Source organism: Toxorhynchites rutilus, chromosome 2 (genome assembly GCF_029784135.1).
Source record: "Toxorhynchites rutilus septentrionalis strain SRP chromosome 2, ASM2978413v1, whole genome shotgun sequence".
Lineage (NCBI taxonomy): Eukaryota > Metazoa > Arthropoda > Insecta > Diptera > Culicidae > Toxorhynchites > Toxorhynchites rutilus.
The window spans coordinates 2,620,450-2,637,430 of NC_073745.1; the positions used below are offsets into that span (position 1 = coordinate 2,620,450).

Here is a 16,981-nt window from a genome sequence, read left to right on the forward strand (position 1 = left end):
TCTAGCATCATTCCAAATGCAGTAATCCTAATTATTATTATGGCCGCAATGAAAGACATGAAAAACAACAAGAAAAACTCGAACTTTGAAATTTGTGAACTATTGCAGTATTACTTCAGCCATTCCATGCCAAACTGATCTAGTGAGTTTCAGATTTTCGTGAAAATTGGTAGCTTGGTTTCGTTGTGGTAAAACATTGAACCTGTATTATTTTTTTGGGTGATTAATTTTTTTTTAACTTTTCCCAAAAATTACTTTTATCAAAAACTCATAACTTTTGAACCACTAAGCCGATTCAGATGATTGACACATCAAATTGAAGTTAATTAGCTAGTCTTTTTTGGAAAAATATCAAACTTGCAAGAAATTTGAATTTTGTGTTCGTAATTAATGATTGTTTCCATTTTTTTATTGTTTACATGGTTTCGGCACCAAAGGTGCTATAATTTTCTATATTTTTCCTTGAAAACTGAGGATTTTTTATACATTTACATTTTTTACTCAAAAAGCAGATGTGTTCGTTTTTTCTTTTTGGAGTTATAATTTTAACCGAGATGATCGATATATCAAATTATAGCCAAAGAGCTAGAATTTTTTGGGAAAATATTGCACATGCTTTCGGGACAAAGGGTATATATAAAGATCAAATACGATCAATAATTAAGAAAACAAAATTATTTTTTTTGCAAGTGCAGTATTTTATCAAAAAAGACTAGCTAACTGGCCAATTTGATATGTCGATCACCTGAATCAGTTTAGTAGTTCAAAAGATATGAATTTGTGCAAAAAGTTATTTGAAATGGAATGGGTTGTAATATTTTGCGAAAAGGAACAAAACTTCCCATTTTACACGAAAATCTGAGAACAACTATATCGGTTTGGCATAAAATATATATAACACTAAAAAAATGTAGTTTGTGGTCATTTCTCCGGCAACTAAATAGCTGAATACTAGAAACTAATTGATATTAACGTTTCATTACCTTTTAAATTCTAGATACAATACCAACAGAGGGCATTTAAAAAAAAATAAACGGCTTCTACAAGGTGTGTTCGAAACTGAAAAAAATTAAATTCATCATATTTGTTTTTTAAGCGTACATACATTACCTAGTCGTATTGTATCATTCAATTTATTTCGATAAGAATGCTTGAACAAATTTCAACTGATGCTCTTACCACATTTTAATTTTTTTATTCAATGTCCAGTTTCTATGGCGAAGCTTCATTCGTAAATTGCACATTTGTCTTCATTGGTGGAATACGATCATGAATGTTGTTATGAATAGCAGAGCAAGTTATGATTACAATACATATGGGTATATTTTGATAATGCAAATATTAACAACATTATACATAAACCGATAAAAATGCATTATAATATTTGTCTACAGCACTTTCAGCGTCTATATATATATATATATATATATATATATATATATATTTTATTCAATTTTCAGTTCGTAATTATTTCTATTCCATTCGCCGTGTTTATCATGATGATGCTAACATTAATAACATTTTATACGAACCTCCCACCTTATATATGACGTCTCCCACCGTTTTAGAGACATCTTAACATTATGTTAAATTTTTAGAGCGTAAACCATCTGTCAATATTTTCACTGTTTACATTTTCTTGCCACAAATCGTTGCCATTTTTTTCTCTCATGTTCCACTTCTCTTCTCTGCTACATTATTGAATTGGACAACTCATGTTTAGAATTGAGTTCTCGCGTAACTTTTGAAAAGGTCCTATGTAACAAATGTAAACAAATCGAGTTAATGGATGCACGCTATTAGTTTTCAATCATTGAATGTATTACAAAAACAATCGTTCACGTATCTATCTTCTTCATCTTTTTGTCGCCGATACAAAAAATATCCAATGTACAGATTGGAATTTTATGCACCCGGCTGTTACTTCGGACGCCACTTTCCTCCGACGGCCGAAACGTCCGAAGTAACAAAGCAGTCAAAACAACTCGCAGTCGTACTTCGGTCGTTTTGGAATTTGTTTCTTACAGGTGTTGTTATCGATTTCAGTGCAATTCAACGAGTGATAACAAATAATAATCAGTCTTTAGAACGAAATGCTGATATTTGGATTGTTGTTTATTAGTTAGTTTCTAATTTTTATAGTGCAACGTAATATGTCCAATGTGCAAACGCGGGCAGTCAAAACGTCCAATGTAACATTTTTCGCTCCGAGGCTTCAACCTTAATCTCAAATCACGGAACAATAGTTACGATTGGTTTTACGAAGTTATTCTTGACAGCTAGTGGTGAAAACAGTGATAAAGATTGATAGCTTTTAAGACAATTCGCGAAATAATGTTCGGGTCTTCAACTACGTTTTTCTCGAGTTGGCGGAAATGTTACATTGGACCTTTTCAAAAGTTACGCGAGAGTTCATCAAAATGCGTTAATTTAATGGTTTAGCTATTTAAATCTGATACAAATGGTGTGCACGCATGATGTTCACAATATTAGCAGGTGCTATAATACAGAAAAGGTCTGAATACGTGCCAAATAATCATCTGGCGATTGATTGAAAGTTAATTCAAATGAGGGGCGGATTGACACCAATAGAAGGTATATTTTATAATCCTTTAAAACATGTGAATTCGTAAAAATATACTATAAAACAACTATAATTCATGAAAACGACAATTTCGTTTATATGTTTTGAAACATTCGAATACCTGATTCGACAAAGGTGTGCTGAATTAGAGCATTTAAAAAAGTGGACAAAGCATGATCATATTTTCGACTGGACAAACCAAAATCATTTACCTTAATCAAATCCTGTATATAATCGAGTCAAAAACAATTTTGACGTAGGACTACGTCTAACCGGAAGATATAGGGGGTGAAATGGAAATCTAGGCACTGAACAAGTAGGAAAAAATGCAAGATTTGGAACGCTTATTACTCGAGCATTTCTCAATAGATCGCAAAGGTTTTTGCATCAATTGATAGGAAATATATCTACGCATCTATCATAACGAACAACATTTCATTTTTCTTGAGATAAATAATGAAATAATTGTGAAATATCAAGCATTGTCAAAATGCACTATGTGCCCATTTTTGATTGGTCCATTTTGTGCTCCTCAAATCGTACCGACCAAAACGGGCAACCAGAGCAGCAGCGAAATAGAATGAAGCACGATTGGAAAGGAAAAAGAAAAAAATGAACGAAACATTGGTCGCAGTCTCACACATGCGTAATTCTCGAGCCAGCCAATCGGCTTAAAAATCCCCGCCCCACTGCCGCAACGATCATTCTCATTCAAACCGTACACCACATCGGTTCGCATCACAACACATCAACAAACCAACCCAAGCAGCCATGTCTGGACATGGTAAAGAAGGAAAAGTGAAGGGAAAGGCAAAATCCCGCTCGAACCGTGTTGATCTGGAGTTCCCCGCAAGGGTAGCTAGGCCGAGCGCGTTAGTACCTGTGCACCAGTCCACCTAGCCGGCGTTATATAGTTTCGGCCGCCGAAGTGATCGAGTTAGCTGGCAAAGCTGCTCGCGACGATAAGAAACCCCGCATTCGGAACAGAACACATTCGGTTCGGTGGACATCAAGACAACAGGCAGTTGCAGCGAGTGGCGAGTGGCAAACGCAATCGCAAAACGGCATCAGGTAGCAGAAGAAAAAAGTTTGTTCTTTATACAAACTGCTTTGGTGGTAAATCCAGAACAAGGCGGCACCGAGGGCGTTCGAAATGGTTTTTTTTCAAAACCACGAGTACTAAGTTTTCTAAATTGGAACCATTCCATAAAACAAGGCGCTTTTCAGGGCCATTAAACCTTCCAAAAAAGAGTTTAGGAAATACAGTTCAATGCTTTCTAAAACATTATCCAAAATAATAATAAAACACAAATTGATTTTTTCTTAATTTGTTTGCCAGGATCTGACGAGTATGTGAATTTGGCAGTTGTTCTGAGCTTATTGATAGTTGGGGACTTTCCTGATTATTCACTTTTCACCAATTCTTAAATTGTTTCCAGATTGAAAGTACAGTAATTTACAATTAGTTCGACATTTAGCTAATTGGACGGACATGTAATGCGACTTATTTAGTTGGACATTTGTGTACATAGAGATCCAAATTATGACCCCACATTGAAAGTCGACACTGTCCACTGTCATCGCAAATGTTCCATTACAGGTTAAAATCGCCTCCAATGCGACACTGAGTGGCGCTTCGGCACGTCGCATTGAATGTAATTTACTGTACAACATGTCACAAAGCTGGATGGGAAGAAATTTTCCAACTGTGAAAGCTGTGGCGAGTGGCAACAAATCGCTTAACAGGAAGGTTTAGCCGAACAAGATGGAGATATCGAGTGATAACAAAACAATAAACTGTTTAGATTGAAGATAATTTTGTGATCCTGAAAAGGACCCTTTTTAGCCTGCATGTGAATCCAACGAGCGAACAAATCGTAATAAATGTATTTTTTTGCAATCGCTCCCTTTTAACGCTCATTCGTTCGTCTCGTTGGACTCGCCCCTCTGGCTGAGTCTGCCGATTTGTCTCTATCCTGTGAGTGTGTACCGCTAGAGTATAAAACACGCGGACCCCAAAAAAATATCTTATTTTCTTTCAAACCGTAAACCCGTGTGGTTGTACGGCATCGGCATCGTGGACGTAACAAAGGAGGACAAGTTAAGGAAAGGCAAAGTCTCACTCGAACCGTGCAGGTCTCCAGTTCCCTGTTGGTCGCATTCACTGATTGCTCCGCAAGGGTAACTAGGCCGAACGGATTGGTGCCGGAGCACCAGTATACCTAACAGCGATTATAGAGTTTCGGCCGTCGGAGTGCTCGAGTTGGCTTGCAAAGCTGCTCACGACAATCAGAAAACCCGCATCAAGAACAGAGCAGCTTCGGTTCGGCGCTCATCAAGGCAACAATTAGTTTCAGTGAGTGGCAAAGTGTTTCTCCGGCACGTCGCATTAAATGTAATTTACTGAACAATATGTCACAAGCTGGATGGGAATAAATTTTCCAACTGTGAAAGCTGTGGCGAGTGGCAAACGCAATAGCTAAACAGGAAGGTTTAACCGAACAAGATGGGAATATCGAGTGATAACAAAAACACAACACCAAAGGTTCTTTTCAGAACCATCAACATATTCATAAAGAGTAAACAGTAAACTAATCCATTTTTCAGGTAGATAGGTAGGTATTCACGTAGGAGAAGGAAATAAAACAATATATTTAAAATATATATTTAACAAAAGCTGTCCCCTTTGTATAGTCCTACGTCACTCCGGTTATGTCCCCGACATTACCCACCCGACTTTTTTTTTCAATCGTTTTTCATGTATATATTTTTCGTGTTTTGAAAATAGAAGAAAAATTCAATTTTTGATTCATCCCCTCAAGTCATAACACACCTTTCTCATATAAAAAACCGAATTCATTCGGGAGATGATAGAGGATCATATTTGATGAAAAAAAAACCTTCTACGCATATGTTCGAATTTCAACAATCACAGAGTTATAGAACTTTTTGTTTGTGTTGGACTCTGTTACCTCGAACTGGCGCTACATTGAAAAGTACGCTTCAAAAGACGATTCTGTTGCTTCCATTAGAAAGATGAGAAAATTTAGTACAGGATATAGTTGTGAAACATCTAAATTAGTGAATTTAAATAACATTTTGGAAGTGAAAAATTTCAAAGTTAGTAATTTTTAAAGTGTTATTATTAATTTTATCCTAAAAATTCATATTAAACAAGATTGTTTCTATCAATCAAATTAGAGCCCTCTAACCGCTTCACAATTTGTTCTTTGACACCCAACTTCTATCTATCTTAATTTCGCTGCAATATACTGCAATTACTGGTGACAATTCAAGCTTTTTTTTTTCAATGGCACTAACGTTCCTAGAGGAACTTCGCCGTCTCAACGTAGTATTACTTGCGTCATTTTTATTAGTACTTAGTTGAGATTTCTATGCCAAATAACACGCCTTGAATGCATTCTGAGTGGCAAGCTCTAGAATACGCGTGATCACAGTGCAAGTCGGAGGAAATTTCTTTGACGAAAAATTCCCCCGACCAGAACGGGAATCGAACTCGAACACCCGGCATGTTAGTTATGACGCTAACCACTCGGCCAAGGGAGCACAATTCAAGCAAAATCTTCAAAAATTACGATTTTTACCCCACTGTACATATCCACTTAAATTTCACCTTAACGTTAAAAGGTTACATTTTTCCTTGAAATAAGTCATATTTGAAAAGCCAAAAAAGCAAGTTTCCAAACTGTATACAATCGAGTTCAAAATTGTATTGTATATAATAGAGTCCGACCCAATGAGGTACATATAGAGGTGGAGAAGTAGGCGAAGTGTATCTGTATTGGCAAGCAAAATATCATGTTGTAATTATTTGCATTCAATATGGAATGTATATGGAAGAAACAAAACAATGTTGAAAGTACTCACGGTTGCATGATAATTTGCGCCAAAATTCTCATTGAATCATTCAACTGGTTGTTTTTTATATCGTGGCTTATTTCGATTATTCATGTGGTAGAAAGGTCCAGAGAGCAGTCGTATGCTTAGTTCTCGAAAACAGTAACATTTTCGGTGAAATTTTGATCAATTGACGATTATAATCTCACAACACACACACCGACACTGAGAGCCTTCGAAAGATCAACTTCATAACGGTAAAATAATGAAACTTCGTTGGTTTCTATGAACGTCGGGAGTGAAAATGGCACATGGAAATATCACTTTTATCCGTCTTCTTCGATGTCATTTCACAAATATCCACTCCACGCTATCACATTAGCCCCATATTCGGCGGGAGCTCTACAAAAATGTACGTTTTTCATTGATGAATTACTTCCTGAAAATAGCATTTTTACATGGATGCGGTGGGCAATCAAAGATAAACACAACGACTGACGTCACTATTTGCGAAATAGTTATGTCAGCGCATGCTATGTCGCTCGAAACTCGACCATCTTCATTACCTTTTTTCCAGGACATTGAGTCCGACCTGTATTAGAAATTCAACAGCCGCCCAGAACTCAGCTGACAATGATCCCATAAAAGCCAATCGTGCAATACATCTGTCATTTAGTCGTCGATTCTTGGTATTGGCGCCAGTTCTAAAAAACAACCTATTCGCCTGTAATTGATGTCAACATCAGGTTCAGTGATCCTATGCGCAACTGGTTACGGTACATCCCCTTAGTAGCTGCTGCTAGTTCTGTCTCTGTTAGCATTTGTACAGAAGTAAATCGTAGAAGAAGCGATCCAAATGCTGACAGTATGTTTAAAAAAAAAGTTAGGATTATGAGATAAAAAATCAATGTATGTATACTGAAATACAAATCTACAAAAAGTTTTTTCATGATCGAAAAGATCGAAAGCAAAAAACAGGATTTTCTCGAGTGCAATCCAAAAAATCGGAAATCGGAATGGAAAAGATCGATCTTCTAAGAATCGATCCGAGATCACCCAATTTTAGTTCACATCCTTGTTTGAAGCTACTGTTAGCACGTTTAAAGTACAGCAGAATTAACGAGACTATAGTCAAATAAAAAAAAATAAGCACGAAGTCCCTCAAGCTTGCCATACATATTTAGATCCCCAATTAACGGAAGAGTATCTTACATTTTATTCCTCAACACTATATTCGAAATGACGGCCATGAATTGGTAGTACTCTGAAGGACACACAGCAACTTTCTTAAACACACTCCATACCACAAGTTTTTGTTGGAGCCCTACAAACAACAAATTGTGCACACACAACAGCAGAATCATGTGCCCGAGGAACACAGCACTGAACAACTGAGGCTCGAGTTTTCCTGCTTTTGCCGTCACCCCCACCGACGAAATAACATCCGGAGGTTCGGGGAATTTCGCACACAGCAGCAAAACAAAATACGCGAGAAAAAAAAAATACGAGAAAAACGGAACGATATCAAATGGTTAGCGCGTAGAACAAACTCTCTTTCTCTTACCTCAGTCCCATCAGTTGCTCGGTAGCGGCACATCCCGACTGCAGATTAGCATTGATGACTTCATCCTCGCACCACTCCGGAAACGCCTGCCGAAAGTTAGCATAGCCGCCTACGCAACGCCGCGGAATCATCGGGTTGGCGGTAGTTGTTAGCGTTGTTGTTGTATTCGTGTTTCACGTGTCACGCACGTTGTTCACGTGGGCGTTTTGTAAGGGATGCCAGGCCAGACGGAAGGGAGCGATGACGGCGGTCATGAAAAGGGAGGAAAGAAGAACGAAGCAAAATACATTAGTATTCGAAAGGACGACGATGACGACGACGACGAGGAGGAAGGTCGGGTTTGATTTGTACATTCGGGATAAATGAATTCTCGTGGCGTGGGTGGTGTGTGGTTGAGAAACCCTTCGGAGCTTTTCATTCATTTTTCCCGAGGGTGGAAGTGTGAGTGTTACGCCGAGTTTCATTTACGGCGAGTCGATAAATGACGGGCGAATGGAGTGTCGTCAGGATATGATGTGACGTAAGGGACGGGAGAGATGGAAGTTGAACAGAATCTAGAAGTTACATGGAAGGACGACAATGGTGCGTGGGATGATTGTGACGGACAGACGAGACACAGAGTGTATGTGTGTGGAGCATATGGATACTGGCCATTGGAAATAGGAGACCTACACGAAAGCACTGGCCCGGATTGAGAGTTCTATTCTAAAAATAGTGGCCTAACTTTTCGACGAGATTTCATTCGGCAATTTGTTTCCAGAATATGCATCAAAGCATGAACAAGCGCAATTGTATAGTAATGGCCCTATAAATAACACAAATAAATGTTTGCATGAAATAAAAAAAACGGAATTCAATACCTGCATTTTACTATTATATACAGTATGTTTCATTTTTTTTTTAAATAAATTCATTATTTTTACAGGCTCAGTTACATAAGTTTAAAGGAGCCGAATTCATAACTATATATACAGTCAACTCTCCCTTACTCGATGTTCTGTAACTCGATATTTTCCCTAACTCGATGAATTTCATGGCACCTTTGATTTTACATGCATTCTTCTCTCCCTAACTCGATACCTCCCTTACTCGATGCCTCTCTTACTCGATGGGCTTTGTTTCATTTTTCCATGGATTTTTACCTCGCTAACTCGATTGATTTTCGCGTACTTGTTTTTGTGCGTTTCTAGCTGTCATTTCAATTGCTCTTGAAAGTGAAGACGAAGTGTTCGTATTATCAAGGATTTTTTTTTTCAAGTATGGAAAACCAGGGAAAACCTTTCAAGCGAACGATTAAAACGCTAGCCATAGCGCAACGTTTGAGCATCATCGAGCAGGTCGAAAAGTATGGGCGGAAGGTGTCTGAAGTTGCAAAAGATTTCAGTATTGCACAAAGTACGGTGTCAACACTATTCAAGCAAAAGGAAAAATGGCATCGGATGGGAAAATTGAATGTGGACAAAGAGCGTATAAGGTTGGTTGGGAACGAGAAGCTGGAATGGTCAATGGAAATTTTTGTCAATCAAGCCAGAGAGAATAATTTACCTCTCTCAGGGGGTAAATTATTACCTAATTCTTCGGGAGAAGGCTTGCGAATTTGCCCAGAAACTGGGAATTCCCAATTTTAAAGGAAGTTCTGGATGGCTAAGTAAATTTTTAAAACGGCAAAAGATGACATTTCGGAAGCTATGTGGCGAGAGTGCCAGTGTAGATCTCAGTGTAACGGACAACTGGATTTCGCAAACCCTACCCAGTATAATCGCCGAGTATGATGCACGTGATATCTACAATGCAGACGAAACAGGACTTTTCTACAAATGTTTGCCAGACAAAACATTTGCATTTCGATCAGAAACTTGCCACGGAGGAAAATATTCGAAACCACGTCTGACAGTCATGTGTGCAACCAACATGGACGGAAGCGATAAACTACCATTGCTGATCATTGGAAAGAGTAAAAACCCACGGTGTTTCAAAAAGAAGAAATCATTACCAGTGATATACGAGAGTAACACCAAGGCCTGGATGACTTCTATTCTTTTTGAGAAATGGATTATGCAACTTGACGAAAGATTTTCCAAAGAAAATAGAAAGGTATTGATTCGGGAATTATGTGTAATGGGAATGTATCATACTTATATCTCTTTCTCCTCAAAGGTGGTCATGTTCGTTGATAATTGTACAGCGCACCCAAAATCTCTCCAACCAAAGCTTAAATCGATAAATTTGCAGTTTTTTCCACCAAACTCTTCTTCAGTAGTTCAGCCGCTGGACTTGGGCATAATCAAGAACCCGAAACAGTACTATCGCCATGAATTAGTAAAACGAAGACTGCTAGAAATGGAGGATACAACGGTATTGTTTTCCTTTTTACATTCATGTTATTCAGCACTCATACTGTATTCAAATATACTCTAGGACCCTTCAGATATATCGGTATTGGATGCAATTGAATTACTTTCACGCTCTTGGATAAACAAGGTTAAATCTGAGACTGTTCAAAATTGCTTCAGGAAAGCCGGATTTTCCATAAATGATGATGATGATATTCCGCTGGCAGAACTAATGCGTCGTGAGCTTGCTGCTGTCGACAGTGCAGTACCATTCGATTGTTCATCGTCATTTGATGAATATGGCGAAATGGATCAAAACGTGATTTGCTGTGATCTAATGACTGATACCGATATACTGGAAAGTGTTGAAGAAGCTGAAAAAAACGTTGAAAACAGTAGTCCTATGGAGTTAGAGGAGGTTCAGGAAGTTTCAGCTGATTGTTTTGAAATTACACCTTCGAACGTTAAATCGAACCTAAAGAATATGTCCGAAATATTGCAATCAACTGAAAATGTTCCCGTGAAACTATTTGAACATTTCTTTGCGATTAAACAGTTCCTGCGTGATCGTTACAATTTAGTTTGAATTACATACATAATTAATATTTTCTTTGTTAACCTTGTTCCTTTTCCATTTCCAATTCCATTTTACAATAAAATTGGCCTACTAAACAAACATCCTATGTATTTTAAATTTATATTAAAATTTGAGAAAAGAATGTATAATAAAGGGTGTGTCACATCAAATTGCATCACGGAAAAAAACGCTGTAGAAATTTAATTTTTAGGAATTATATCTTCAGCTTTCGCTTATAATCAGATAAGAGTGTATAGAACACGTTGGCCATGCTTCACTGTCAATTTTTCGTAAATTTGGAAAAATGTCGTCGAACGAAAAAGAGCGTCGTGAATTAATCCTGCGCACTCATTTCGAGAATCCGGAGTTGTCACATCGGGACATCGGTAAGATGCTGGGAATCGTCCAATCCACGGTCAGCAGAGTACTAAAACGATACTTCGAGAACCTAACCATCGACCGGAAGGTGAAGAACGGCAAGAATGGATGCTCCGTCAGTGAAAAAGATCACAAGCGCGTAGTTAAGCAGTTTAGACGTGATCCGAGAAGTTCGGTCCGGGATGTCGCCAATAAGCTGAATTTGTCAAGTTCATTCGTCCAGCGGACCAAGCAGCGGGAGGGCCTGCGTACATACAAGGTTCAGAAGGCTCCTAACCGCGACGAAAGGCAAAACATGGTGGGGAAGACGCGAGCCCGGAAGCTGTACACCGAAATGCTGACGAAGCCGCATTGCCTGGTAATGGACGACGAAACCTACGTCAAAGCGGACTTTCGTCAGCTGCCGGGCCTGTTGTTCTTCTCCGCAGAGGACAAATTCAGCGTTCCGGAGGAGATTCGCAAGCAGAAACTATCCAAGTTTGCCAAAAAGTACATGGTGTGGCAAGCGATCTGCTCTTGCGGAAAGCGGAGCGCCCCCTTCGTGATGACCGGCACGGTAAACGGGCAGGTTTACCTTAAGGAGTGCCTACAGAAGCGCTTACTACCACTATTGAAGCAGCACGAGGGCCCGACCATCTTCTGGCCGGATCTCGCTTCGTGCCACTATTCAAAGGACGTGTTGGAGTGGTACGAAGCCAACGGGGTCACCTTCGTGCCAAAGGAAATGAACCCGCCCAACGCGCCGGAGCTTCGCCCAATAGAGAAATATTGGGCGATTATGAAGCAGGCCCTCCGGAAGAACCCAAAAGTTGTCAAATCGGAAGCGGACTTCAAGAGAAAATGGATTTCTGTTCAAAAAAAAAAACTACAACCTGACGTTGTACAGAACCTTATGGACGGGGTAAAGAGGAAGGTGCGGGCATACGGGCTTGGGCTCGAAGTATGAATAAAAAGAAAATGCCAAAAGTTGTTTAATAGTTTTTATTTTACTGTCTAAAATTTTCAAAAGGATCGGTCTACTGGGCGAATTTCTACAGCGTTTTTTCCGTGATGCAATTTGATGTGACACACCCTTTATAATTGCCGGCTCCAAAAACGAGTAAGATGTGATGTGTAGGAGGTTTTCCACAGGGCGAAAAACCGATCCGTCGGCGAGCAACCGGGCATGAATCCGGCCTGATAGCTTCCAACAAACCATCCTACTAGTGTCAATAGACGACGAAAGAGGATCTGCGATAGAATTTTGGATGCACCTTTCAGGATCGTGATTGCACGATAGTTTTCACAACACAGTCTGTCACCTTTTCCATAGATGGGGCAGATAGCTTTTCTTAACACTGCTCGGGTAGCTCTTTCGTGTCGCAGATCCTCACTATCGGCCGGTACATACACCGTATAAATGGTGTCTCTAATCTGCCACTTTGAATAAAGCTGGGCTTGTGATGTACTAATAAAAATACTAAGTTAGGACGGCGAAATTCCTGTAGGAACATTAAGGGTCATCCAAGAAGAAAAAGGGAAGAAATTCCAGACTGCGTCCCTCAAATTAGGCTAAGCATCCATCAACAACATCCTCCCGGCTTTCTCCACGGTCGCTGCATTTCTGTAACCAAATGCGTTCATCCCGTTAGATCGTTACCGCGCGCAGCTATCAACCGTGTCTGTCTGGCAGTGTTCCGGCGATATCGTCTCTCCATCCATTATACACTATTCATCCTCTATCTCTGACTCTCTCTCTCTCTCTCTCTCTCTCTCTCTCTCTCTCTCTCTCTCTCTCCTAGGAAAACAATTTGAATAATTTATTTGAATTAGGTTTTCCTCTGTCCCGTCCCGTGTCACGCCTACCACCGCCTACCCACGACGGAAAGCATGTTGCCGTTTTCTCTCCGATGCTTGTTTAATTGTATGACTACGGGATGCATTGTTAGAGGGCATTGTATATCGAAAACACTATGCAAGAGCACTCGGAACCATTCAAGTCTTTGTTCGCTACTGCTGTTCTCTTGTCGGCCATGGAATTTCATTCATGCCCCGCTGCGATGCGCTGACAGTACCCTCTTCTCTCATTCAAAAAAAAAAACAAACGCCACATTCACATACACCACTCTCATTCACTCATAATAGTGTCGCTGCTTCAATGGGCGCTGCAGTCCTTGATTGTCAGTTTCCGTTCTGTCGCACACGTGTGTGTGTGTGTGTGTATGTATGTGCGCGAAGCGTGTGAACCAAAATACGATCGAGCGATTTCAGCAAGAAGATAAATGATTCCGAAATCGCAACCACGATGACGACAGGGCACATATTAGTTAAAAACATAAAACATAAAATGGTTCCATCGATTTCTTTCGTGTTATTTACTCATTTCCTGGGGGCGTTCCCATGGGTGGTCGATCCCTTCCTGTTTGGAGGTAGTAGAAAAAGCAGCCCAAATGTGTCTTCGCGACGAAACTCTCCATTCCATAATCATACGCTATCTCGTTCCGCACATCCTCCACCCATCATTTTCATAAATTGTAGCATTGTAGGTTCCGCTCTCTCACTAATTGAGGCAACCTACGCAAAAAAAAAAGAAACTACCAAACAAAACAACACACATTTTTATGAATGAGTTTTTCTTCTTTCGCTTCTTGGCGCAGGGGGCTACGCACGCTTGCTCTGTGACACAATTCAACTTCGCCTTCTTCCCCGCGTTTGGCAACGCCAACTTGATTGCTGCTTTTTCTTCTTCCTGCGCTGCTGCTGCGCAACGGCAAACAGCAATCGGGCGTGGATAGCTGCGAGACACAACACTTGTAATCTAGTTTTTACGACCATTTACCACCTCTATTGTTACATATTTCCCAGAGCCTGTATATATTTTTTCCCGGCAGCGATGAAGACGACGACGACCTTCAGGTTCAGAAGGAGCCATTCGCTGGAAACTCGAAAAGATATGAAAAGGTGCAACGAAAAATTTCTCCCCGGAATTTCGATCCTCCCCTATCCTCCCCTTCCTTTGAATTGCTTTGTTTGGAAGATTTTGTTGTTTTTTTATTGCCACCTCATATATGCATATGAGTAGGACCGGCGAGTGAGTTTCACGGAGTTCTTGGAATCGAAGAACGGGGGGCACATGCTTATGCATAACTTCACGCTCATTTCCCCTCCCAATTTACGACGGTGGGATTTTTTTTTTTTATTAAATCGTTTATTTTTACAGGCTCAGTTACATAAGTTTAAAGGAGCCGAACTCCTATCTGTATTGTTACAAGTATATATAATCATTTTTCATTAATTCTAGTGTTAATGAAGTAGAGAACCGATTACTCGCGGTTTGCTCGAGTTTAGAAGGGTGACATTTTTTTCAGGAAAAGGAAGGGATATAAGGATATGTTGACAATGTTCACACTCACATTCGCACTCACATTCATCATACTCAATTCTTAAGCCTATCTTATATCTAACATGTATTTACATTTCACCTTATTCTATTGTTAGTAAGAAGGGATTTGATTTCTCGCGAAGGAAAAGGAAAAGGAGAATATAAGGATATAAGGACAATCAGACACGAAGATCGATAGCTTTTAGGAAGACATATATTTGGGACATGTAATCAAGGTCTAACCGAGCCAACACATCTCTCACCGGCACATTGGGCTGCCTTCCTCTAGCCCGAAGAGAGTTTTCTAAATTCGATCTGGCAACAAGATACTCCTCGCACGACCAAACAACGTGTTCGATGTCGTGGTAACCTTGGCCACAAGCACAGATATTGCCATCGGCAAGATTAAAACGAAAGAGTAGCGCGTCTAACGAACAGTGATTGGACATGAGTCGAGAGAAGGTGCGAATAAAGTCCCGACTCAAGTCCAGACTTTTGAACCATGGTTTGAGGCTAACCTTAGGGATAATCGAGTGAAGCCACCGACCCAATTCATCTTCGTTCCACTTACGTTGCCATTTAACGATGGTATTTTTACGGACTAAAGAATAAAATTCATTGAAGGCGATTTGACGCTGATAAATATCGCCTTCAATTGCACCTACCTTTGCCAATGAGTCAGCCCTCTCATTACCCGGAATTGAGCAATGTGAGGGGACCCAGACAAAGGTAATGACATAACAGCGTCTGGTTAAAGCACTCAAAATTTCTCGTATTCTCTCAAGGAAGTACGGCGAGTGCTTTTCCGGCCTCACTGAACGGATAGCTTCGACAGAGCTAAGACTATCCGTTACAATGTAATAGTGTTCAACAGGTCGTGAGGCGACGCTGTCCAGCGCCCAGTGTATCGCTGCCAATTCAGCAATATACACTGAGCAAGGATTCTGAAGACTGTGTGAGGTGCTAAAAAATTCGTTGAACACTCCAAATCCTGTGGACTCATTCATAGAGGACCCATCAGTAAAGTACATATTATCACAATTGATACGCCCATATTTTGCATTGAAGATCGTAGGAACGATCCCCGATCGATGATAATCTGGAATTCCATGGATTTTCTCCTTCATGAACAGATCAAAATGTACAGAGGAATTGATGTAGTCAGGAAAACAAACACGGTTGGGAATATACGAAGAAGGATCAACCTGCATGGAGATGAATTCATGATATGAAGTCATGAATCCAGAATGAAAATTTAGCCCGATCAGCTGCTCAAAATTTCCGATCACCAATGGGTGCATGACCTTACACCGGATGAAGAACCGAAGAGATAATAAATTGAAGCGATCTTTTAGTGGGAGTAGGCCTGCCAAAACCTCGAGACTCATGGTATGCGTTGAGGGCATACATCCCAACGCGATACGGAGACAAAGATACTGAATTCGCTCGAGTTTAATGAGGTGTGTTTTGGCAGCTGATTGAAAACAGAAACTGCCATACTCCATCACTGAGAGAATAGTTGTTCGATACAACATTATAAGATCTTCTGGATGGGCTCCCCACCAGGTGCCGGTAATTGTACGGAGAAAGTTTATTCTTTGTTGGCATTTTTTACTCAGATACCTAATATGGGCCCCCCAAGTACATTTGGAGTCGAACCAGACCCCAAGATACTTGAATGACATAGCATGAGTGATTGGTTTACCCAAAAGTTGAAGCTTTGGTTTTGCTGGTCTATGCTTCCTAGAAAAAACCACCATCTCTGTTTTCTCCGTGGAGAATTCGATCCCTAGCCCAATGGCCCAGGTTGAAAAATTGTTCAATGTATCTTGTAAGGGTTCTTGCAGGTCGGATTCTTTTGATCCTACGACAGACACTACTCCATCATCTGCAAGTTGTCTTAAGCTGCAATTTTGTGTAAGGCAATTGTCAATGTCGCTTACATAGAAGTTGTACAAAAGGGGGCTTAAACATGAGCCCTGAGGGAGGCCCATGTAAGAGACCCGACTTACTGCCGAATCTCCATGAGAAAAATTCAAATGTTTCTCACAAAGCAAGTTATATAACATATTATTCAATAGAGGCGGTAGACCCCGAGAGTGTAATTTGTCTGACAAAACCTCTATTGAAACAGAATCAAAGGCCCCCTTTATGTCCAAGAATACTGAAGCCATTTGTTTTTTTTCGGCGTAAGCCATTTGAATTTCTGAAGAAAGCAACGCAAGACAATCATTCGTCCCCTTGCCCCTGCGGAACCCATATTGTGTATCTGAGAGTAAGCCATTCGTTTCAACCCAACGATCAAGGCGAAACAAGATCATTTTCT

General features: G+C 40.0%; 1 protein-coding gene across 2 annotated transcripts in view; it reads right to left on the reverse strand.

Annotated features, from left to right (window-relative positions):
• LOC129764256 (dual specificity protein phosphatase Mpk3) overlaps nt 1-16,981 on the reverse strand; it is a 147,884-nt gene that overhangs the window by 19,517 nt on the left and 111,386 nt on the right. For both annotated transcript variants that reach the window (XM_055763175.1, XM_055763174.1), the window contains exon 2: nt 8,007-8,115. In XM_055763175.1, the coding sequence (XP_055619150.1) occupies nt 8,007-8,017 (11 nt within the window). In that variant the 5' untranslated portion in view covers nt 8,018-8,115. The remainder of the gene's footprint in view (nt 1-8,006; nt 8,116-16,981) is intronic.